Source organism: Typopeltis vanoorti, chromosome 13 (genome assembly GCF_054136105.1).
Source record: "Typopeltis vanoorti isolate ZY-2024b chromosome 13, IOZ_Tvanoo_1.0, whole genome shotgun sequence".
Lineage (NCBI taxonomy): Eukaryota > Metazoa > Arthropoda > Arachnida > Uropygi > Thelyphonidae > Typopeltis > Typopeltis vanoorti.
Genome location: NC_143561.1, coordinates 64,955,478 through 64,982,600, shown reverse-complemented (window position 1 = coordinate 64,982,600; position 27,123 = coordinate 64,955,478). Strand labels below are relative to the sequence as shown.

At 34.1% G+C, this 27,123-nt stretch overlaps 1 protein-coding gene across 1 annotated transcript in view; it reads left to right on the top strand.

Moving 5' to 3' along the window:
- The window catches only part of hiw (MYC binding protein highwire), a 1,014,282-nt gene that overhangs the window by 277,479 nt on the left and 709,680 nt on the right, over window positions 1–27,123 (top strand). Inside the window, exons 27-28 of the mRNA XM_090402616.1 lie at window positions 6,780–6,914; window positions 22,293–22,376. Of these exons, the coding sequence (XP_090258742.1) occupies window positions 6,780–6,914; window positions 22,293–22,376 (219 nt within the window). The remainder of the gene's footprint in view (window positions 1–6,779; window positions 6,915–22,292; window positions 22,377–27,123) is intronic.

Sequence of the window (27,123 nt, the reverse complement as noted above, 5' to 3'; positions counted from 1 at the left end):
ATTATTAATAAGATATTGAATAACTATATGATAAAATAAGTCTCTGATGAGAATGATAGTCAGAACCTGTTCCTCTATCAAAATTGTTTCTGAAGGAATTGTATCCTCACTCACTTTCCCTTTCACATGTTAGGCAAAATGATCTTCTCTGACCAAGTAAGTTTGGCTACATACAGACCTAATTGACAAGTGGCCTACATAGTTTGCTTTGCTATATCTGTCAGTTGTGAGTGTTTGCAGGTTGTTTTGTTTTGTGGAAAGAAAATAGTCTATAACACATGAATATTTTTGCTTGTACCCCTTCTCAATTTGTGCATTCCCCCCTTTTTTGTGAATCCAACCCATGAAAGGTTGTAAAGCCGTAGTACAAGGGGCCAGGGGCATTGAAAAGTTCTGATAAACACCTAGAACAAAAATGAAATTAAAGCAAGGGATATAACCACAAGAAAGAACATATCTTAAAACTCTTTAACCCTTATGTTTCATCATATTGTAATAATTTGTTCTTTTTCTCTTAGAATATATAAGAAGACATGCCAGAGGTTTTGAAGAAATTCAAAGACACGGAGTTGCAGGCTGTCATCAGGTTTTTTTGTGCTGCAAGAAAAGTCTGCAACTATGATTCACCAAACTTTGTGTGAAACTTTAGGGGACTATGCCCCAGCTATATCTAACAGTTGCCAGATGGGTGGCCAAGTTTAAAACTGGGCATCTTGAGACAACAGATGTCCCCAGATCAGGAAGACCTTCCAAAGCAATCACCCCTGACAACATTGATGCAGGGCATGCCATGATCCTTGATGATAGATGAATACCAGCCAAAAACATTGCAAAGACTGGGTATATCCAGAGAATGAGTTAGGATCATTAGCCACCAATATCTGGACATGCAGAAGCTCTCAGCGAAGTGGGTGTCCTTAAATGTTTGAATGCCGACCAAAAGAGACAATGTGTGCTGTCATCTCGAGGGATTTTGGGTCATTTTGAGAAATCAGGTGAAATTTTTGGCTTGTATTGTGACTGTTGAAATATGGCTTCATCACTATGACCCAGAGGCCAAACAACAGCCACTAGAGTGGAAACACAAAGGTTCTCCATGGCCAAAGAAGTTTTGAACCCAAAAGTCAGCGTGGAAGGTTCTTGCCATTGTCTTTTGGGATATGGCTGGTGTAATTCATACCATGTACCCTAAAAAAAAAGGTGAAACTGTTACAGCATACGTTGAATAAACTGAAGGAATTGAAGTAAGTTATATGTAAGTTACATGGTGATTATTGCAACTTTCCAGCACACACTTGTACTTAAGTACCATGGGTAGACTTAGATATTTTTAAAAATTATTTTATTTATTTATTTATTTCTATATCTTTATTTATTATCATTGGTTGGTTTAGCTATATTGATAGAGGCAGACATAGCTTATAATGTAAATTTAGAAGAGCTTATAAACAGTTTTAATGTGCGATATCCTCATAGAGCAAACATTTCATTAATATTATTATGTAACCGTTTTGCATTAATGTTTCTCTTGTAATAAAAACAAAATGGCAATTGGAGATTTTCTTATATTTTGTCTTTAAGTGTTTTTAAATTGTTTGCCTCAGGGCATGATCTAATCTGGCGACAGTCCTGATCTCTTTCTGGTGTATTCACAATTCCATGTTAATGTGACCATGATTACTGTGGTCAGATATAAAGAATTTGTGGATTACATGTTTTTCCAAAAACATGGTATGTCTAGGTTTGGCCACCATGGTGTAAATACTGACCATTATATCAGATTGCAGAAAGTAGCACCTATTCATCAGTGCACCTATAAATGTGAGATTATTTAAGCAATACTCAGTAAGCTTTCTGTGCCATCCAAATCTAAGCAAGATTGATTCTTTATGAATTTCTTGCATTTGGGAAATACTACTAAGGTGAACCTTTATTTAATAAATACAAGCATTCATATCATGATGGGTTTCAAATCTATCACTTTCTGGGAGATTGGAAGCACTATTCACTTGATCATCCAGTTAGCTCATACAGTATTTCTTTACTAAAGAAGTTTCCAGCATCTTCCTTTCCTCGACACTAGAGTAACAGAGATGATTTGCATATGTATCTATCTATTCCCTTCTGCCATATGGCCGGGGTGGGGGGGGGGGCTGTATGCTACCATACTAGGGAGATGATTATAAGCAAGGTGGTTTCCCATTGCCTTGCCGTACTATATCCTATGGCTGTATCCTGTGTGTTCACGGGGCCGGTTTGCCTGCTTGTGGGGTGAGAAACCTCAGATAAACTGGTGGAAAAAACCCTGCTGCCCAAGACCGGCTAACTTGGATGTGACTGAGGAAGATCCTTAAGCTCCTCACGTCGCCAATGGGAATCGAAAACCTAGGACACTCCTTCCCCAGGCATATGGTTGCGAAGCGCAAAGCCATTCGGCTAACCGCACGGTGCATATGTATATGTATAATAAAAGCAAATTTGTATATATATTATATAAGTTAAAAAAACAGAAAAAAAATTCATTATTGAAAAACCATATAGTTATCTTTTACAATTCTCTTGGTAACAGGAACTATTTATTTCCTAAATCAGTTCATTGCACTTATAATAAAAGTAGGAGAATTTAAGCGCTTTGTCCAAAGTAACGTAATGCAGATTTAGTAACATCTGCATTATGCAGATGTCTTGAAATACCATCTTTTATGATATATATATATATATATATATATCAGTGGTGTCACGTGCCCATTTTGGTTGGGTGTGCTGTTGCATGGGTTAAGCAACCCGCACTACAAATTTCATGTCAATTTGACCATATGCATGGGCGTCTGCAGAATATTTTCCGTGGAGACAAATAATTACATCAATAAATTTTTATAATTATTGATGTAATTAAATATTACATCAATAAACATCTTTTAGCATTTTTTTATGTAATTATTTGTCGATGTAAATTATAAATACATTGATTTTAATGATCTTTAATTCTTGGAAAAAAAGTATTCAGAATTAAACAGTTTTTAGCACAATTTCACATATAAAAAAATTGACTGGCATATTTTATTAAAAATCAACTGATTAATCCCAAAATCCTAAATCAAATTATTTCAGTTTAAGAGCAAAAAAAAAAAAAAAAACATAAAACTAAAAAGTAAAATAATATTAAATTACATACACTTACCTTTTAAGAATGTATTTTTCTGTTTAAATTTGTTTCACTATAAATTTACAATTAACACTTCACCCAGTGATTCACTAGACACAGAGGGCAACACTGGTCGCTGTTCACAACAGTTCATTTTTTTCACAAATCAGAAAAAGATGAACCAAAAAACAGGAACATGTGCTTTATTACTGCAATAAAACATGTGTTCTATGGCTACTCGGCCAAACAGGCCAACCCATAATAAAATTTTAAGACAGAAAAAGCATCCCATGGTCGAGGGTGTAAGGTTACATAACTCAATCTTTTTTATGATTATAATTTGTGGAATTTTTTACTCGATCCCGGGGGGGGGGAGTTCCCTGTTGTCCTCCCCTCTGCAGATGCCCATGACTGTATGATTGCATTTTGATCGATGTGTATGAAAGTTTTGAGAGTGTATAGTACTGATGCGCTATACACTCTCTTAATTGGTCCATTGCAATTAGTTGCAGGATAACTTTGAATACTTCTGCAGTTTGGGATCAATCGATTTGTTTTAGGATTTATTAGAAAACCACAATGAAGGAGAATGCTATATTTGGTTGCTATATTTGCTATATTTGAAATACTCAAAGATGAAAATATGTGAACTATCATTTATAAGACATGTGAGAATAGGAAATGAAAGGAAAGAATAAGTGTGAGTAGAAATACTTTCAATAGTGCTAAACGAATTATTAATAATTAACATTTGTGATATGTGTGTCGTATAAGTTGCTGGGTAGAGCGAATAGCACGAGCCTATAAAGTCTAGACATGAATAAGTGAATTTATGATAGCATAATTAAAAAAAAAAACTTACGAGGAGATAGAGTATGGCAGGAATAAATATGGTTTGATGGAGCAGCCAATCATTTCGTAAATTTGTTGTCCATGTTATGTGTATTTCTCTGGTTTGTGTATATTTTGCTCTGTTTTCCAAGAATTTTCTTTTGTTTACTGAGACTCAGAGTATATAACATCCGATCATTATTGAAATTATCCACACTTTCGGGTATCCTACATTCCTTAGTTTTTTACTATCAGTGGTTCGTCTGTCTTATCAATCTCGCATCTGCTGGTATTTTTTTTTGTAGATCAACAATGTCTTATAATACACAGAATATTTATTTTTTTCAGGAAGAGATATTTTTTACTGTCTGTTGTTTCCAAAGACTAGAATAAAATGCCTGTATACTATTTAAAAACTTTGCAACCTCAACAGATGCTATACTGCATAGTAAGAGAAACATTTAGGTTTTTTTCTCCTAGCATCCACTTTCAAATTTTCAGTTCCAGAAAACATGTGTAACAGCTGTTTGTAATACAGCCATCATACAGAAAGCGCTCAACTCATGACAAGTGACAACGTTCAATTGGATTGGTTGACACAATAACCAGTCACAGACGTTAGGTGCTGGGTGAGCTCAAAATGTTAGCTCACCTAGCCACGCCTTCTCAGTGGTTTAAAAATACTACAACGCTAAGAATTTGATCCGCTGTGCCCTCTTTACATATTTTCAAAGGGTGCAAAGGTGTATGCATTTTGAAGCACACCCAGGCTATTAACACGAATGTGATGCAATGTTTACGCATCAAAAAGTGCCCTCTTCATGAAGCATTAGTATATTGTGTTTAATTTTAGGAATCAAGCAAACTCTGCAAACAGTTAGGGGAGTCTTTAATGGGAATAAATGCAAAAATATAATATCGGTGATACTGATATTTCGTGGATGAGCATTGCATACCTAGCACACACGGAATATTCGCCCCTGATATATATATATATATATATATATATATATATATATATATATATATATATGAAGTTGTTAATCTGTATAATATATGCACAGTGATACCTGCTACAGTAGCAGAGATAGAGGTGCATGAGAAGGAGGTTATAGAGCTGTTGCATAATCTCAACAAGAATTTGGCAATTGAGACAGATGGAATATTAGCATGTGTCTTAGCTCAGGAAAGATCCCATAGGAATGGAAGAAATGTATGATAATCCTATTGAACAAGGGTGGTGCAAAGACTGATGTATCTAACTCTCAGCCTGTTAGTAACTCTGGAGCAATTCTAAATATTTTAAAGAAGTTGGTAAGAACTCCCTTACAGAAATGGGTGGATAAAGAAGATATACTTTGCAGGGAACAGCATGTGTTTACTAAAGGGAGGTCATGTGTGAGTTTGCTTATATTTTATAATAATGTTACTGCTGAGTTGGATAAAGGGAATAATATGCTGTGATACTGTTGGACTTTGCTAAGGCATTTGATAGGCTATGCATAATCTAGAGAATATGAGATTTGAATATAAACAATTGGTATGAATAAGTGGTAGCTGATGGACATTATCGGAAAAATGGTGTTTTCCAGGTAGAACACCACTGGTCACTCCTTGGACCATCGTTATTTAATTTATACATTAATAATACTGAAAAGGATCTTATAGAAGATCTGATGATGCAAAGAGAGGCAGGACAAGCAGAGATGCTACTAGTAAATAGTATTTGCATGGTGATTTGAATAGGCTACAAGTGTGGGCAAACAATAATGGGTGTCAGTTCAATATTAGTACGTGCAAAGTTATGTACTTTGGCATGATGCAATATCTGACAGCATATTATATTGATGGGATCATGCTTGCTTAACTGACAAGGACTAGAAATCTTGAAGATTACGATGGATAGAAAGTTTAAGTTCAGAGGTCACATAACAAAAATTTCAAATACGGCTCAAAGGGTAATTGTGATGTTGAAATGAACATTTACATGTATGGAAGTAATTTTGCCTCTTTACAAGGCCTGGATATGACTATACCTGGAATACTCTGCGTAGATTTGGTCTCTTTGAATTCCAGAGGAATAAAGAAGCTTTCGAATGGCCACAAAGAAAACTTACAAAGATGATATCAAGATTATGGAATGTAGATTATAAGGATAGAATGAGAGTATGTGCACTGCAGACATTGGTAGATAGAAGAAAGAAGGGTTATAGAATATAAGTTGAAATGAAAAAAATTTTTCATTATATAATAGGTTGGTAGCAGACAACAGGTCATCCATGGAAGTTTAGTTTGTATGTGGTTAAGAAAGGAGTAAGAGCTAGATTTTTCCCACATAAAACTGTAAGTCAGTGGAACAGTTCACATGTTGAAGTAGTGAATGCATCTAGTGTGAATGAATTTAAGAGAAGGTATTACAGCTGATGTGAGTGATGTGTGGCCTCCCTCAGTGAATCCCTGGTGGTGTAATAATAATGTTTTTTTTTTTTCCTTGTTTGTTCTGCATTCATTTGTCCTGCATGAAAAATATGCAGATATATTGCAATCTGTGGTAGAAAATAAAGCATAATATAATTTATTGAGTTAATATGTTACCTAAGCAAGGACTTGCGGGCTTGGCTATGTGATCACCTGTGGTTTGCAAAACTAGGAATTTCTGAAAGTAAGATGGGATTTTTTTCAGTGCCAAATTTGAAAGATTTACTTTATAAATAGTTTCAGAAATATTTTGTTTTGTTGCTTTCATAAATTAACCTTCCTTTAGTATTATAATATGCTCATGGCAATTTTATCATCTTTTCAGGCAGAAATATCCAATGCTTTTTGATGAACCTATTCTCCTGCAAGCTAACAAATGGCATGTTGCTTGGGCTAGGATTTCAGGTCCTAGTAGTGACTGTGGATCAAGTGGCCAGTCAGTTGTCACTACTGAAGATCAGTAAGTATTCTAATTTTTTGAGTATATGCTATTACCTTAATGGAAATGTGACATTACCGAACAATTTATTTGTTCAGTCATACTTTTACATAAGTAGAAACCTCAACTCTATGCTGGAAGTTCCTTATACATCCTTCATATTATGTTTGGGAACAGTATTTCCTTTTTTTTGTTGAAAGGCATTTGTAAAGGCTTCTTACATCCCATTTGGAATATGAAGCGCTTTATAAGGGATTTCCACCTAATGGTGAAAACCCATTGCCGAGTCCTTTAGCGCATCTTCTTTTGTGGATTTAGTGCCATCTTATGGTCAAGAAACATCGACTACATTGGAATGGAAATATAAAACAAGTAAAATATTTCGGACATTTAGGTAAATTTTTAATGAAGACATGCAAGTTAAGTATGGAAATAGACAAGAGAATTAGCAAGTGGTATGGTTGAAAGCAACTGAATACATTTATATGGAATAAGAGAGAAATTAGTCAGAACACTACATTAGCTATAAACAAGATCGTGTTCAAACTAATTTTAACTTATGGATCTGAAAGCTGGGTTAGTAGTAAACGGTTCATCAGTATCTAGTGATGATAACACACAATAGCAGAAAACAGACTATAACATGGTTGCCTGCTCAGTAAGTCTCTTGTTGGACCATTCTCCAAGCCTTTCCATGGCTTGCAATCAAAGATGACTAAAACTGCTAGGAGATCTGCTGTGAAGTCTGTGTTGTAAAATCCATATTGGTCATCCTCATGAATTGGGTTGAACCTCCAGGCTTCAGGTTTTAATCCCGTTTTGGGCATGTTTGGTTTTAGGTGAGAGATTAATTTCATCATCCACTGTGAAACCATTGCCTTGTTTATAGGAGGCCTAAAATAACTTGAAAAAATTCCATGTTTGGTCTGTAATAATGAGATTTCCAAATTATATACAAACTAGGCCCCCCTGAGTTCCGGACTGGTAGGCCGGTTCTCCTTGAATTCTGATGACTAGAATTTTTAAACCTCGAAAGGAAGCCCCCCCCCCCCCACAAGCGGCTATGCTGCCCAGACACCCCCAGTTGCGGACTGGTAGGCCAGTTCTTGAATTCAGATGACTCGAAAGGGGCGTTCTCTCCCCCCCCCCCACGCCCAATCCCTTGAGTTCTGAACTGGTAGGCCAGTTCTCCTTGAATTCTGATCACCCGAATTTTTTGAAGACTCGACACCCAGGGTAGCCCTTGCGTTTCATTGAAAAAAAAAAACATGACACAAAAACGTTACAAAAAAGCTTATCATTTTATATTATAGAGTAGATGAATAAAAATATTTTAAAAATAAAATTTAAAAACGACTAAAAAAAAAAAAAAATCCTCAGCCCACCTGCAGTACTAATATACTATAAGTTTACAACCTTTTGTGGGTGGGGTCACATTAAAATAAAAAAGGAAAAAAGTATTTATAAGTTGGTGTTAATTACTTTTCATTTTATTTTCAAGAGGACTGAGATATGGACAGTTTTTAACATGGTTTGTTGGCCAAGTTTATCTTTCTTTTCAGGACAGACTGGATAAAAACTTGTTTCCATACTGTTGGGCAGATGCCAGACAATATGAAGCCAATATAGTCAGAATCAATACTTTAGACAGTACAGGATGGGTTTAATTCTGGAGCACAAGCTTTTAGGATAATTGGAGGAAAGTTACCGTCTGAACCAGAAAACTTGTTAGTATTTAGATTATTGAGGATTTTTCATATGCTTTCTTGGTGAAAAATCAGGGGCATGTGGGTGAGTTATTTGTGATATAGTAGACTATTTGCATTGCTAAACAAAAGTTTGAAGAATTGACCATGCTAAGAGATTATTTTTATCTTTTGGTAATGTTATGGTGGTTCTATTTGGATGAGAGAGAGAGAGAGAGAGAGGTGGAAAAATGGAGGAGCAAAAGTCGTGGCCAAGTAGCTTTAGTGAGGTCATAGAAGGTTCAACTATTATTTGATAGGAAGGAAGTTTTCTGCATTTGGTCCTTTTAAAGTCAGATGTAGATTTGTTGATGTGAAGCTGAAGTTTTAATTAGACCATTTGAAATATGTTTATGTTGAATTTTTATCTTTGACTATTTTGGTACAGTTGTTGGAGAACTAAAACTTGAATAGTCAACAGAAGCACTGTCTGTTATGAGGGGACTGTGAAACTGACACTGGCTGAATAAGTCCTTCCCCCTCAAATTAAGAAAATAAATAAAATTTCAGAACGATCTTCTGTTTCCAGTTTTTCTTTTCCCCTAGTTACTTTTATAATGCTCCCATCTACCTGTTGCAGTTTTGCTCTCTGTATTTGCGGTATGTCAGACTTGAATCAAGGATCTTCAAATCAAGCTGCAGTAACATTTGCCACTGAGCTATGGAGTGGTCACAACAGTGGATAAATCGCATTTGATTACATCAAAATTTCTTTAGTTTTATGAAAATTTTTGTGTGGTTGCAAATCAGATCTTTTTTTTTTTTTGTTTTAGGTAGCCATATGATAAGTATTACTTAGTAATTCTTGTGTGTGTGTGTGTGTCTATATATAAAAATCTCAGGATGAGAGTAAGATGTAGAAAGTTTTTTACCTTTGGTATATACTATGTTAAAGATACCAAGCAATTTTATAAGCTAGAAAAGGATTAAATAAAAATCTCAGGATGAGAGTAAGATGTAGAAAGTTTTTACCTTTGGTATATACTATGTTAAAGATACCAAGCAATTTTATAAGCTAGAAAAGGATTAAAACCTAGCTTATAAAATTACTTGGTATCTTTATAAAATTACTATATAAAAGCAATTTTATAAGTTAGAAAAGGATTAAAACCTAGCTTATAAAATTACTTGGTATCTTTAACATAGTATATACCAAAGGTAAAAACTTTCTACATCTTACTCTCATCCTGAGATTTTTATTTAATAAGGTCAAAGCATTGTGTTGCAACTTGTGTAGGTAAAATTTATAAGCTCTGCATTACTTCAACCTTGGCATTTTTGGGGTCTGGCTCCCACTGACGAGACCTCAATAAAGGTCAAAACTGGTCTGAGTAGTGGCCTTTGCCTTTAATGCATAGCATCATACATCTCCTTGCGGAGATGTGCTTTGCATTAGGGGAAATACTAAGGAAAGTGATCAGATCTTACTCCACCTTTACCACAAGTTGCCTCAGACCTGAACTACATTCAGGCACAAACTTGACTTACCTATCTGTTTGCTTACTTGGGAAAAAGGATTAAAACCTAGCTTATAAAATTGCTTGGTATCTTTAACATAGTATATACCCAAGGTAAAAAACTTTCTACATCTTACGCTCATCCTGATATATATATATATGAAAATTTTTTGTAGAATAATTTTCAATCATATGGCTAAATAGGCATGCATCCTCAGTAAATTGCTAGAACAACAAAATGCTATAATCCATAACCAAATGTGTCTTTTGAAACACATTATGTGAACAAGATAATTGCATGAAAATCTAGTTATTATTATATGCCTTTCCTGTTGATTCTAAACAAGTTTTTTGTCTCATAAATGGTTTTGATTACATAAATTGTTTCTTTTTAATACAAACATTTTCTTTGACATCACAAAGAAAATAAATACATTAAAAAGCCTCTGTTTATAACTAGTCATTATTAGTCACTGTAATAAAGTATGCAAATATTTTTTTATACTTTCTTTACATTTACATTAAAAAGAGAACAATTCATTCTTTTACTGTTTTTAGTAATTTACCCGAGCCTTAGTCAGACGTCTAATGTCTGACTAAGGCTCGGGATATCTACATAATCCAAGGTATCTACACTCAGTGTTCTTAACTTTTTACAAGTTATTAATCTTTATGCAGTATATAAGATTTTAGAACTGTATGTTCTGATCTGATATGCCAATTTTATTTTTATACATCCGATATATCAGTTTTAACTTACACATATATTTTTCTTTTACCTTTTGATATGGATCATTATAGGTTGAGATACTGATGCACAATAAAAAAAATCAAAATAACAACAAAAGAGCTTATTAGATCCATTTTACTATTTGTAAGCATGTTATTCCAGGACTCTTGCCTTTTGGATTTTATTTAAATTTAATATTTACTTTTCACTGAATCATCATCATCAATTTCCTGATGTGTATCCTCAAGGGATGTTCAGGCTACTATGACAGCACGACATGATTAAGTTTACATTATTATTAATCTGCTATCCACAGTTTTCCTCCAAATTGGTCCAATACTTGTCAGTACTTCAATATTATCATATCTAACATTTTGTGCTTCTAAGGTAATGCACTTTTGACTGAATCAATCCACCTAGACCTTGATCTTCATCTGATCTCTTTCTTGCCATTTTGGCATCAACACCTGTTTTGCTAACCTTTTCTCTACCATTCTGTTTAAGTGACCATGCCAACTTAGATTAGCTCTGCTTATGCATTCTTGAATGCTAACAATATCAAGTTGCTTTCTAATATCTTCATTTTTAATATAATTCTATCATTGATGTCATCTGTACACTCCCCTAATTTTTCTCAGAACCTTCATTTCTGTGGTCTCTAGTCGTTAAGTGCTTTATTTTTAACCCAACCCTCAGATTCATAACTTAAAACTGGTGTATGTTGAATACTGTCTTCCATGCTGCTAGTTTGGTGTTTTGGCTAATTTCTCTCTTACTCCATATAAATGTATTCAGCTGTTTTAGTATAGTTCTGCAACTGCTTGTTTCATTTAACAATCTTTCAAAGTAATTACTCCAAACATCTAGGATATCCTTGTCTTCAGTTTTCAGACTTATCGTCACCTTTATCATCTTTGATTCCTTTTCACAACTGTTTCCTCCATTTCTAAGCTTTTTCAATAGCCTCCCAGAGCATTTTGCCATCTTCCTGATATTTATTTTCTATATTCACACCAGAGTCTTCCCTTGACTTTTCTTTAGCATTACTTTTGCACATGGCTTAGCTATCTTAGATTTTTTTCTGTACTCTTTTAGGGCATCTGCTGGCTTATTTGCTAGAAACTTTTGGAATGCTTTCTTCTTTTCCAGAACTGCTTGTTTAACTTTGGTTGCCCACCTTTCTGCCCTTACAACTTCACCAATCAATCAATCAACGTCTTCTTCAGATTTTGCCACTGAGACTCCAAGATTGGGTTCTTGTTTTCAAACCGCTTCAAATTTTCTTCAGTGATGCTTGTATAGTCGAATCTACAGTTTACCTGTAAAAGTTGCTCAATTTTAATTCTTTGTAAAGCTTTTTCTTACATACCGTTCTTTTTAATGTAATATCCATTTTTATTCTGCTTAACACTAATTAATGGTCACTTCCAATTTGAAATCCTCTGTATGCTTTTGTATCTTGAAGTGATTCACTGAATCACACCATTCAAATTTTTGTTTCAAACTGTTTGTAGTGGCACAACTACGTAAAGCAGAATTAAATGTTTCTAAAAACAAGTTGACGTGTCATAAAAATGCACTTTCTCTTGATATGCTTATTAGATCTATTACAAAAGTAGCACCACTGGAAGAGTTCAAAGAACTCTTTGAGTAGTACTTTCGTATAACAGAAATATTAAAAAATCAAAAGTTCAACTTTGATTAGTATGAAATTGTATTCTATATAAACAGCTATAAGAAATGATATGCATGGTTGAAAGTTTTATTTATTAATTTATTTTTTAAACATGGCTGAACACGCTCACACTGGGATGTGTCTCATTCTGTACTAATTGTGACATAAGGGGTGAAACCTGATGCTGAAGGAAATGTCTATTCTTTCCAATGTCTATTCTTCACATTCCCATGGTGTATGTCTATTACTCGGTGTATATATATATATATATATATTACTATTTGCATGTTTATTACCATCCAAATACTGAATGCAAATCGATGTGCTGCAATTCAGAACTTAGCTGACCAAATCTTATTCTGTATTGGCTTAAATCACATGAATTTGATGGTGTAACATTATGAAGTGTCATCCATTGAAACTAGAACTTAAAGAGCTATCTTTTCCAAAGAAACACCGAAAAGTCAATTATTGGAACAACCTCAAATGCAAGAGAATTGAAGACAGTTGAAATAAACAGCATCAAAGAAAAAGAGGTGGAGCTAGTAGAGGAATTACAAAAATACCATATTGATATATTGGTGTTACTGAGAAAGAGACCAAAAACTGATGCAATACTTCTGAATACTAAATGTAAGATGCTATATTCAGGTAGTAGTGATCAAGGTAAGGAAGGAAGGAAGTAGCTATAATATTTAGCACTAAACAGATGAACAATAGGTTTGTGTCGTGATGTGAACAATGCAGAATGGGAAATTGTAAATCTGTAGTCCTGTAGAAAATTTTAATAGGGAAAAAAGTGGAGAATTTTTTTCTTCTTCTTTCCTGTTAAAGCTTTTTATAGGACCACATTAAAACTTTCTACTTTTCCCTATTAAAACTTTGTCAGATGCTTTCATTAGAGAGAGCAGTTGAAATAAGGAAAATCTGATTCTTGTTGACCACGAATAGCAATAATGGTGATCCCTGCTGTATTTCATTTGAGGACATGTATCAGCCATTAGTGATATCATTTGTGCATACATCTTCATAGAGAGAACACACAAGAAATAAGAATTTTATTATGTTATGTTTATTGGGATATCATCATACTGGTTCAGGATATAAGAGTATATATGGAAGCGGTAGTTCAATTGGCAAAGTGGTGGACTGCAGATCTTGTAAGAAATGTAGGTAGTGATCATCATCTTAGTTTTGTATAGTATAAAAAATGAGTATCACATTAGAAATAAAAATGTATGAATGTTTTAAAAACAAAGGTAAGCAGCTTTCACGAATGTACTATATGCTTAATTATACAAATAGTATTGGTAAATAATTTGTACATTATTTATCTGAGGTAAATCTGAAGAAAACATCTATTCAACCAGAGAAGTATGCAACATAGTTATGGAAAATCAAAACTTCATGGAGACAGAAAGTAAAGAAGCAAAGGAAAAGAAAACATATTCAAAATTCCTGGCAAGTAATTCAGCAAATACTGTTTAGAGGATACATAGAAAAGTGTAAGAAAGATAATTAATATGTAAAAGTAGCTTAAAAAAAGTCATGGGAGACTTTGTTAAGAATCATCATCAGTGCCTCTAATAGGCACTTAAGCACCCATGACCTTCCAAGTATCCTCGGATTTTGTAACCATAACTCCAAAACAATGTAGTTAGCTTTATGTAAATTGTGTGTATTCTACTGGATGGTTTGTCTGGTTGCAGGAGGAAAATCCCTGCCACCTCCATATTAGACCTGCTAACTTCATTTGATTTGTTAAGAATACAGAAGATGATATATAGAAGATAAATAGAAATAATAAAAATATGGAAGATAAATATAAAATAGAAATATGGAAGCCGAATATAAAATAGAACCATGGAAGATAAATATAAAGGTGTCAAAATATTCTGGAGGTTACTAAAAAATCCTTTTACAGCAATCCTTCCTTTTGGCAGAAATAATAACTTGAAAAAAAGTGAAGATAAGGAAACTGATTATCTGGAGTAATTATTTTAAAAAAAATTAAATATGACAGCCATGGCAGAACATTCGTAAATGATCTCCATGAGAATATATTCATGAGTAGATTTCATTACACGAGTTAGAAAACTGTTAGAAATGTGAAATGCAGAAAGGTAGCCAGAGTTCATCTATTCAAATAGGTGGGGAGGGAAGCTCAAATAAAATAATGCAAGTTTTAAAGCAACTACACTGCATAATTCAGATCTGCATTCCAGATGATTGGAGTATAGTCCTCATAGACTTTTTTATATAAAGGAAAATAAACCTGAATGTGAGAAATTGGAAGAATTTCCCTACCTGAGTATTCTTGGTAATTTTTATGAGAAGTAGCTAAGAAATATACAGATGAGAAACTTGGAACCACAAACATTCAGTCCATAGGGTTTTCAGGAGTATTCATGTTCATATTTTTAAATGTTGGGAAATTATGAGAATATGACAAGGATTTGCATTTAAGATTTGAAAATCATTAATAGGCATATAAGGTGGAAAAGGGAGAACCTGTTCAGAATGATAGAATTCTATGATGTAAATTAGACATTATGCTGATACTTTACAGCCTATACTTAAGTAATAAGTCAGCAGTTAGAGGTGAAGGATGCAGAGGAAGATAGTTTCATGTGAAACTAGTTTATCTCACTATTATTCATCATCTGTATGGAACTCACTATGATAGACGAGTAACATTGAACCCAATATCAAAATCAGAGATATTAAACTGAGCTCATTTCTTTATGAAGATGATTTTTTCTTCCAAATTAATTTTTCTATAAGTATTCAGAACTCTTTTGCTAAATTGAATAATTAACAAATTTTTAGTGCAATGAAAACAAGAAAAAAAAAAAAAGTATATATATAAAAATTGTCAGCTACTTATGCATAGTTTTTAGTGAAATTGATAAATATGATATTATTATATGATTTTATTATAAGATAAAACTGGTTAACTTAGGGAAGAAATTCAAGTACCTCGGGTTGATCGTTGAGAGGAATGGTGACCTGGATGAGGAAATACAGCACCGAATAACATGCGGCTGGATGCACTGGAGGAAGATGAGTGGGGTCCTGTGCGACAAAAGAGAGAAAGAGTGAGTTGTAAGATGAAAGGAAAGTTGCAGAAGATGGTGGTGAGGCCTGCGATGCCCCATGGCATGGAGACGTGGTCTATAACAAAGGCACAGGAGAGGAAGATAGAGGTGGCGGAGATGCGGATGTTGAGATGGATGAGTGGTGCGACAAAGGAGGACAGGATAAGGAATGACTACATCAGAGCATCAGAGGGACGATCAAGGGGGGACCGATTGGTAAGAAAGTACAAGAAAGCAGGCTGAGTCTAATGGGACAATTCCTTGTCCGATTAGACCTAAATGGGACCAGGAATTTCATGGTTCGGTCATGTAGAGAGAGAAGGAGTGAGGAGTATGTTGGTAAACGAGTGGAGCATATGGAGGTGGAGGAAAAGAGGCTGGCCCAAACTCAGATGGAGGGATAAGGTGGCAGAGGATCTTAGGGAGAAAGGATGGAGTCGGGAAGATGCCCTGGACCGGAGAATCTGGAAGAAGAAGAGTAAAGATGGGAATGCCGACCCTGTTTAATACAGGATAAGGCATAGTGAAAGAAGAAGATTATAGGATAAAACTACTGTGTTTAGAAATCAGCTGAATAAATTTATATGGCATTAAAAAGAGATTAGCATTTTACAAAATGATGTTTTAATCACTTTTAACATATGGATCTGAAATTTGAGTTAAAAATAAAACAGTTGATTGAAGACTAGTGAACCACAGGTATGAGAGTTCTGAGAAAACTAAAGGGAGTGAACAAATGGGAACAGTAGCAGAATCATATTAAAATGAAGATATTAGAAAGAAAGATGACATTGTTAGCATTAAAAAAAAATGTGTAAACAGAGTTAATCGAGGTGATATGAGTTTTGAATGATGCTCACAACATACCAGAAAGAATTTCTGGAAACATAGACAAAAGAAATTTAATACTAGTTTATTAATGCAAATATTTCAATCTGAAACTAAGAGGCCATCAGTAAACATGCAGCTCACAAGGTAAATCCACAGGGCTATAATTTTAGATAAAATATTTGCAATGATAAAGTATTATGTATTAAATTATTTCTGACTACATGTTTCCAGAGATCTTTCTAAGGTGGTATGTCATGTAAACTAAATGGGACAAGGAAGTTTAGCAAAACAGATTTGATGCTAGCATTGCAGGAAAAAGCCCAGAGGATGACCAAGATCTAGGTGAATCAATGCTGTTAGTAGTACTTTAGAAGACCAAAATGTAAGCTCTCATAATACTGGAGTTCTAATTTAATCTATCATTTTCCTAGATGATAGATTAAATTGGAGGAAAATTTTTGATTGGAGGCTAGCACAAATTGTGAACTTAATTATGTAGTACTGTTATAGTATCCTGTGCATTACTGGAAGGTTTATATCAGGAAGTGACGAATTCTGTTTTTATTGGCAAGGTGATTTGAAATTATATATGTATTATTTTATTTATTTATTCATTTATATTCTATAATGGATCCATTTTAATGAAAAAATTAGACAAAACTGAATTGTCTGTTGTGATTTCATAGTATCAATGAGAGTTTTGTAATAGCATTCCTGTCTTCGGAGACCAAATGGTCTTGGAAGAATACTATTGCATAACTCTTTCATTTTGTGATTTTCTCCAATTATTTGTGAGAATCACAAAGGGGAAAGTGATTCTCTGATATAAATAGGTATGTTTTATACTCAGCTCTGGAAAACTGTGTGTGTGTGCAATATGCTCCAAGTGTATGCTTTTATAATTGGAAAAAGTTACTGCCCTGAGTGACTTTAAACACTCATAGAGACAGATGTCATACTGATTGGCTGAGTCAAAACTTACTTTCCAGTCATTAAGCTATAGGTTTGAATCTCATTGTGGGCATGAACATTAGTGAAACTCCAAGTGGCGGATGAAGAAGTTAATCTGCCACGATAGTGTTCAAACTGGTTTGAACACTATCTTGTATACAGCTAATTTAGTGTTTTGACTAATTTCTCTCTTATTCCATATGAATTTATTCAATTGACTTCCTACTATACCAGTTTTATTGATTCTGTTGTCTATTTCCATATTTAATTTACCATCTTCACTAAAAATTGTGCCTAAGTAGGTGAAATGTTTTACTTGTTCCACAGGTTCTCTTCACAATGCAGTTGACATTTTCAACGATTTTGCCTATTTTCGTTGTCTTTGTCTTTTTATTGCTGACCTTCATACCATATCTATTACAACAGTTATTCAATTTAGTCAAGGAATCTTGCAGACTTGTAGCGGATTTATTGATAAGTATAACATCGTCCGCATAAAGCAAAGAGCTGACATTAACATCTCCAATTTTGATATCATGTTCAATACCACTTTCCTTCATAATGTGATCCATATAGATAATGAATAACAGAGGGGATAATGTACATCCTTGTCTCACACCAGATTTAGCATTAAACTATCTTCCTGTACTTCCATCAATTCTAACTGCTGACTTACAACTCAAATAAAGACTAAGTATTGCTTGATATAATGCCCCATTGACACCATATAACTGTAGCGTATTGAATAGCTTCTCTCTTGGCACCTTATCATATGCCTTTCCCAGATCTACAAAACTCAAATAGAGATCTTTGTTATATTCCCATGATTTCTCCACTATTTGTCGTAAAGTGAAGATCTGACCCTGACAGCCTCTATTTGGCCTGAATCCAGCATGTTCTACCAACCTCTTCTTCTACAATTCTTCTCAACCGTTTCTCAAGTATACTTGCATATATCTTACCAGGACCACTCAGTAGGGAAATACCTCTGTAATTCTCACATTCAGTTTTATTTCCCTTTTTATATATGGGTACTATTAGAGCTGTACTCCAATCATCGGGAATTCGTCCCTCTGTCCAGGCTTTCTGAACTATGCGGTACAGCCACTGTAAGACTCTTATACCACCGTACTTCAGCATTTCTGGTCGAATATTATCCTTGTTAAATGGAATTTATCAGTAGTATGTGATTATGACATGTTGCCCAGTTATACGTAGGTGCTAGTTGTCTCTGGGAGAGCCAGTATAAATATGCTTAAGTGCATGTGTTGTAATGGGTAAATGTAACTGACCTTGAGTGACTAAAGTCACTAAATGACTAAGTGATGCTGGAGCAAGATGGCCTGGGTCTCAGAAACCGTTGTCCTGTTAAGATAGCCACACACACACACTTGCATGTTGGATATCCTTATAATGCTATGATAAACGGAAAACAGAGTCATTGTTGGGCATATGGCTGGAAACAGCCTATCGATTCAAAAAGTCAAAAGATTGACAAAATTATCAAGATCATTAGATGTGCTATACCACATAAAATTGACTATCCTATACAGTCAGGGGTTTCATAGGAGTTTGTCTGACTGAACAATGCATCACACTGTTCCAATTGGAGAATGACATGACCATTAAGGATATCTCAGCTTTCTTAAAAATAAAAAAACAAGCTGCTATGACTAATATTAGTAGAGGAACAATGGCATTGGGCACCAGTGGACTGGAGAAAGGTTGTGTGGAAGAATGATGAACCATTGTTCTTGTTATTGCATGTAAACAGGTCAAGAGTAAGGATATAATCACACAAAGCCATGGACACAGCTCTCATGCTGAAGAGGTGGAATAATAGTGTGGGGCTTGTTTTCCTGTCACTTCATTTCCCTGTACCAACAGAGTAAGGATCAAATAGTCCAGCTAACTGAAAATCATTGTTGAATAGGTACTCGTTCATATTGACTTTTTTTAATTTGTGTATAATGATTGCTTCTATCAGAATAATGTGCTGTCTATAAATACAGAAACATGAGTGACTTTATTTTAATGGATTGATCTCCTTGGTCACTGGATCTCATTTCTGTTGAGCATATTAGTAAGTGGTAGAACAAGGTGTTCATGATAAGGATCCACATAGGCATACTCCGATTATATGGCACGTTAGTTTCCAGACTGCTATCATATAGAGAATTTTGGCATGTAGCAAATCACTGTTTTTTTTTTTTTTTTTAATAATAAAGTTTTAAGCAGTCATATATATATATATATATACAGGGTGTTCGGGATAAATTTGACATATTTATAATTAATTATATTTTTCCGTAAGTTACATGTATTAACACACACTTCTCTTCATTTAAAAGTTTGGACCCTTCTTCATTCATATACAAGATGTCAGAAAGGATGGATAGCTGGAACCCACCTGAATCATGGAAGAGAATAACTTGTATCATGATGATTCGTGCCCGCCATCAAAATAAGGATATTACGACTGCTGCCCAATGCTCCCTGAATACAGTAAAAACAATCAGGCATGAACTAGAGACTTGCAATGGTGACTACGAGGATGTAGCAAGAAGAAAGATCCCTAGCAGATGATCTGATTGCGTTCGTACAGCAGAATTCCTCGCAAATCTGCAGGAACAGGTGTTGAAGAACCCTGGCATTGGAATTCGGGCTTTGTTCGTGGAGTTGCTAACTGTAGTCAAGCCCTGGATAACAAGGGTAGCCAATGGTAGGCCGTATGTATGGCAGCAGGATTCGGCCCCTTGCCACACCTCTGGGAAAAGTCAAAAATGGTTGTCTGAAAATTTCTACGACTTCACCAGTCCAAATGTTTGGCCTCCAAACTCCCCAGACCTTAACCCCATGGATTATTTTGTATGGGGCGCAGTTGAAAAAGACACCAATCGCACTTCCAGTAATACAAAAGCCCAGTTAATGGATAAAATTAAAACAGTTTTTGCAGCCCTTCCCAGGGAGACTGTAGCATCAGCTTGTTCGAGGTTCCGAAGCAGAATTGAAGCTGTGATCGATGCTAATGGTGGTTATTTTGAGTAAATCTTGTTGATAGTATTGTAATTAACTCTGCCTGTAATGTTTTTTTGTCAATTCATTAAATTTAATAGATACAAAGAAGATTTTCTTTTTCCTTACGAAACTGTCAAATTTATCCCGAACACCCTGTATATATATATATATGCATAAATGATGTAAATAAAGCATTAATTTACATTAGGTATGCAAATGAAAAAAAGTTATTTTGAAGAGTTTTGCTTAGGGGGAACACTCAATCTACACCTTTAAAAGTTTTTCCATTTTGGCAATAAAATTGAACATTTACAGATAACTGTAGTATTAACTAGTGTGGCACTTTTCACTAAGAACTTTATTTTTGTTTGTGGTGTGAGGTAAGTTTAGCCTGCAGCCTATCCCAAAGTTTGATATACTATATTCACTAAATTTAGTAATTTTACTCTTGGTATGTAATATGTTTATGCATCATCTTCTTTTCAGAGGAAGCAATAATACTCTTACTTTAAATTTTATCTGCCATTATCAACAACAATAAGATAATAGTTAAAAACTGTTTATCATTCACAGCAAAACACCAAAACTCAGAGAGATGTAGCAAACAGTTATGTCATAACAAATAGTTCATGAAAACTGTACATTGGTTGATTCATGGGAGCATCATGTCAATAAAATCTTCGAATGAGTGAATGCAGTGTTGCATAAATGGGCTTCATCATAATTGAAAACCGTTGTATGAGTGAATGCAGCATCATATAAATGGGCATTGATCATAATTGAGGACTGATGATGGGATAAGAACCCATCATCAGTGATGAGGAATATTACAGTTTTGTACAAAAGATTGGTAGTAGATTGATAACTGTGAGGTTCTTTGTTGTTTGTCACAGAACTTAATACCCAAGGTTGTTTTTAAAGGCACTCATCATTTGTTGTTAGCACATGGGAGTATATGGAATACCAGTATTGGCATTTAGATCTGAGATGAGGTATTAGTTCAGAAATAGTCCGTGCAGTTAGCCTAGTGGCTGTGCGCTTCTCAACTATATGACTGAGGAAGGACTGTCCCAGGTTCAATTCCCGTCGAAGATGTGAGGAATTTGAGGATCTTCCTCAGCCATAGCCAAGTTAGCCGGTCTTGGGTGCGGGCAGTAGGGTTTTTTCCGCCAGTTTATCTGGCGTTTTTCATTCCACAAGCAGGCAAACCGGCCCCGCGAACACACACACACACACACATGGATCTACAGCCATAAAAACTTAACCCCCCCCCCCCCATGAGTGGGCTCAACTCGCCCCTATAGGGATGGGGGAGAAAAAGAGAGGAAACTCCATACGGATAAATAAGTTCAGAAATTACTACTACCTAGCAGCCTACCATAATTTTCTGAAGCGTTCTATGTTTGTAAATATGTGTGGTCACAGGCTAGTTTGTCTGTTTTGAGGGATGATAAACCTGCATTTCCAGGAGAAAAAAAACTTCTACCTTTATATGAGATCAGTTAATGCACCTTTAGTCAAAAAGATTTAATTCCCTTTAAAATTCCCATTCTGATAAAAGTTCCTTTCATCATGGATGGGAATTGAATCCATGTGTTTCCAACCAAAGGGCTTTGTCTTATACTGACTAGCTATGGAGGCCATGGCACTCATGATCATGATTATTTTGTTAGATTTTTATTAAAAACATCTTATTCCATAAAATGTTATTAATTTTTTTTTTAATTAGTATATTTATAGTATAAAAAATTTGAGTTTTCTGTTTAATTCTGATCTTTAATTCTGAAAAGTGTTTGTTAAAAAGCAGTTAAAATCTAAAAAAAGTTCAGTTGACAATGTTTATGAAGTATATATTATTGATGTAATGTATTTTTTTTTTCCCTTCCTGCTGAAGGGTAGTATTTTATTTTAAGAGCTCAAAGAAATCTAATAATGGTACAGATGTTAATGCTGGACAGATACCACAGTTGCTATACCGGTAAGTTAATTGAGGCCCTTTTCATCTGCTCTTTTCACAATATTTTTAAAGCAATATTTGACTGACTTGTTTTTGAATTATAGTCAAAGCAACTTGAGATGGTGACATTCTTTTGTTATAGATTTCTGTCTTTATTCTTGGAAATGCAGTTAAAGCTGCTTGAATTTTATTGTTGTTGCAGGTTAACTGTAAACCAGTAACAAAGTTAGTCATATATAAATTAGAATTATTTAGTAATTGACACAAGTTTCAGTGATTAAATAACAAGCTTACAAATAATAATTACTTAGCTTTATTTAGTGTTTGTCTTGAACTGTTTGTTATTTATTACAACAGATGTATAAAAAAATAACTCTCTGAATATCAGTATCGGTAATCTTATTTTTTCCATTTGTTTTTTTTTTTCATTTTGCTTCCAAGCTAGTCAAATGACTAATAAAACCTGTTGGAACTGCACAGAAAATCTTGTTATATGCTTGTTGATCTTTATTGTAATTCAATAAGATGCTCTATAATTTTTTAAGCTGTTATGATTTTATTGAGAAGCTTGATTTTTTTTTATATCATGTTGTATTATATCATAATAGTATCATGTAAAAAATATGACTTTTGAACATTATGCTTTTCATTGTAAATAGGTTACACATTAAAAGGCTATTTTTGTAAAATAAGTTATGAAGTTATTTGCAGGTTTTGGAAGTTTATTTTCCACTTGGTTAGACTATAATAAATTTAGTTTAATCCTTTATCCAAGTGTAAGCAAACAAAGTTCCCACTGACAAGACCTCAATAAAGGTTGAAACCGGTCTGGTTAGTGGTCCTTCCCTTAATGCATAGCATTATACATGTCTGCAAGGAAATGTGCTTTGCATTATGGGAGATACTGAGACAAGGAGTGATGAGAGCTTGGTCCTCCTTTACTACGAGTTGCCTCAGTCCTGAAGATATTTCAGGTGCAAACTTTGTTTGCTTACACTTGGATAAAGGAGTAAATTAAATTTATTATTTGCAGGTTTTATTTTAACCCTTTTTAAATTATGTATTTCATCAAATAAGCATGTACAATGTATATATATTTGACATGCACAGTTAAACTTGACTTCTCTTTTCTTTTGTGAGCAGTAATATTGTGCCATTTTCCTCTCTTACTTCATAATTTCTTGCAGTTTGAATAATTCATAACCATATTTAGAAACTGATTTTATAGACATCTGAATATTTTTGAAAGTGCTAACTTTCAGAGATCTATTTTCAGAGTTCTGGTATAACTCCTGACATTTAAATCTTTTAGTAAAGCAACTGCAGAAAGCAGAAATTCGACCTTGGCAGTTTTGTGTGTGTATGTGGTTTTTCTTCTGGTTCTAGGCTGTTTTGAATGCAGACTGTTATTTTGTGTTATTTTATGATTACTGATAGCTGCTGATTTTTTTAAATTAAGTGTTTTCTTAGATTAATTAGTGTATTTTAGCATATTATTGTGATTTTTATTGGATTTATTGATTTGAATGCATTGCCTAATATATTTGCAGACTCATTGTTAATTTAACATAGTTCTAAAAATGGTGCCAAAACCTATCAGACCATTCTACTGTTCTGACAGGTTTTGGCACCATTTTTAGAACTATGTTAAATTAACAATGAGTCTGCAAATATATCAAAGGGTAACATAGATGCTATACTGCTTTTGTTTATCCACTAAACAAAAGCAGTACAACACTGATTTTGATAATACAAATGAAGATAATTCCACATTTGAAATTTTCAGATTAAAACATTGTTAGAAAATTCACCAGAGAGCTAGAATAAAATTGAGAAACATTTAAAAAAAAAAAAAAAGAACAATAAGAGGCATGAAAGCACAGAAATTGGTAAGATATCAGCGAATAATGATAATATGGTAAAAAAATAGAATGTAAGGGGAAAAAAGAAGTAATATGGTATGGTGATTCACTTATTAAATTTGCACTTGATAACACAAACACTACAAGTTTTCTGGAAACAAAAATTAAGAATGTGATGATGGAATTAAGAAACAAAAAAGTAAAAGAGATGGTATGCTTGTAGGAACAAAGTAGTGATAAATTCATTATAAGAGAGGATATGAAAGAAGAGAAAATTGTTAGTTTATTACTGAGATGATAGTACTGAGTTTAGAAGGAAGGCTATGATAGCAAACGATTCAATGCACAGGCTACATGGAAGAAATGGGTGTCAGTTGTTGGATGTGTGGAATGAGTTTTGATGGGAGAAAAGACTTATATAAGAGGGATGGCCTGCACTTGAATGGATTTAGCATCAGGAGCCTGGAGAAATTATTTATTGGAGTGAGACCTAATGGAAAGGGAGGGAAACTTGATCATTATGTGAGGAATGGTGATGTTAACCAGTTCAGCTTAGGTATTCAAACATGATAGTGATATTGAATGTCAGTGAGCATGGTTATAAATCTGGTGATGGAGTGGACCCAGACACTTTGGATTCAGACTTTGAGTTTATTTTTGGATGAGAAAGAGAATGTTGCCCAAATATGCCAAGTAGACTGCAGATTTAAGTTTGTGAAAAAAACAGAAGGTAACTTGTTTGTCTGTACATAAATGCCAGGAGCATCAAGAACAAAGAGTTGTTTGTTTTGCCTTGGTGAAAACACTGTGGCAAGATTGTTAGCATTAGTGAAATCTTGCTCTCAAAGTTAGATGTAGTAGCTAGAATTGAGTTTAAAGGGTATAGTACTTTTAGAAAGGACGGGAGAAATCTGAGAGGAGCTGAGATATTACTAATGATATCAGATGATTTGAGTCCAGGGTAGAAATTCGTGAAAGCAACAATAGTAATAATGTCCCATATAAATAATGTTCCTCAGTAAGTTTGAGGCTCTCTGGGTATGAAGTTGTCACAAGGTGAAATATATGGTGGGGTGTTGCTACAGACCTGGCAGTTCAGTTGCTGTGGGTGTTAAAATACATAACTAAATTACCCTTATGGTACTAAATGAGTAATCATTATAAATGACTTTAAATTATCCAAACACTGATTTGGATAGAAGAGAAAACTTGTGATAAGAATGAAGGAAGATTTATTGAGCTGCTGCGAGACTTCACAAGCTTTACATGAAAGAAGGAACTGTAGATTTGGTCATAGCATCAGAAAGGTCTCACTTAAGCATGTGACTGCTCTGCAACCAGTTTGTGACAGTAATCATGTTGATTAAGACAGATTACATGCTGATCTACAAACTTAGGAATTATGACAAACGGATAGTATACTTTGTTCCATGGTGTCAGTTAGTGAATGGGAAAGATATCAGCATTTGATGGGAAGCTTTGAAAAAATGCTTAAATGATATGGTGTGGTATCTGAATTTCCCTAGAGTTAAAGAAATAGGTTGGGAGTGAAATGGATGTGTCACTTTATTAAACAGTAGATATCCATAAGAAGAGCATAGTGTGGAAAGACTATTGTGAAATTAAGTATGGGAGGAGTAATGAAATATGTAAAGAGTGCAGGCCAAAAAAGATGATTTGTACAGAAAACTAAGTCAAATATGAAAAGAAATTGGCTGTGCAGGCTGAAGGCAACTGAAAAGTTTATCCTCATGCTTGCAAGCAGGAATGGGCAACTGATTCGAATTGGTAAACTAATAAAATCAATATTTTCTTTAAATCTAGTTGTTTTTTTTTAATTAGATTTAAATTGAAAAACAAACAAACTTGAAATAGGAAAATTAAGTTGTGGTAGTAGCTAGTTGATTAATATGGTTGAAACTGGTTCCTACCATCATAGGTCCATTCACCACACACTTGTATTCATGAAATGCCACAAAAAAAGTTTGAACTTCTGGAGAATTCTATGCATGTTTGAAGATATTGCAGTAGTCTTCAGTTTTCCATAATATAAATATTGTCACAATATTTATATTATGGGAAACTAAAGGCTGTGTCATCTTTACACTATAGCTACACATGATAGTTGTCTAATTAGGTACATTGAATTCCATGCTCATATACTTTACTCTTTCTTTTCTGATTCTTGATGAGCAAGGAATTTTTTCTTTTACAGATGCATCCTTGGTCTTTGAAATGTTTACATGGATCATAACTTTTTTTGCTTCTTTCTCGTGTTTCCTGTGAAACTCGCACTGTACTTACTTGTCACAGAATTTGTCTTTGCATACAGAGGTGATGTTATTTTAATGTGTGTAAGCTGTTTAAAATGATGAGTAGCTTAATAAATAAACACAAAACTTGTGTTTATTTATTTAGTAGCATTTATTCCATTTCCAACGAACAACACAGTTTAATTTTTACAACAATTTGAATAATCATGTATAGTAATTAGTGATATGGAAGCTACATAATTAATTCTCTACAAATATCAATAAAAGCACTAAAAGTAACGAAATTCATTTTTTAAACAAGCATTGAAAAATACAGAGCTTCAGGTATGTTTTACAATATATTGCTAATATATATTGAATATATTACAATATATTCAAACTTTTATGAGTACTCCATTCTTCTTGGTTTAATTAGGGGCTTATATCATTAACTTTACATTGATGCTATAACAGCAGTAAAAATGAATAACAGATAAAAGGAAGCAGTGATTTCACTGATAGATTGTTGAAACATTTCACAGATTCCAGACTCTCTTAGAAAAATTACTAAAAATTGTCTTCTTCAAACTGAACTTGCATGATCTTAATTTTGCTACTTTACACTGTGTCAAAAGGCTAACTTGATTTTTATTA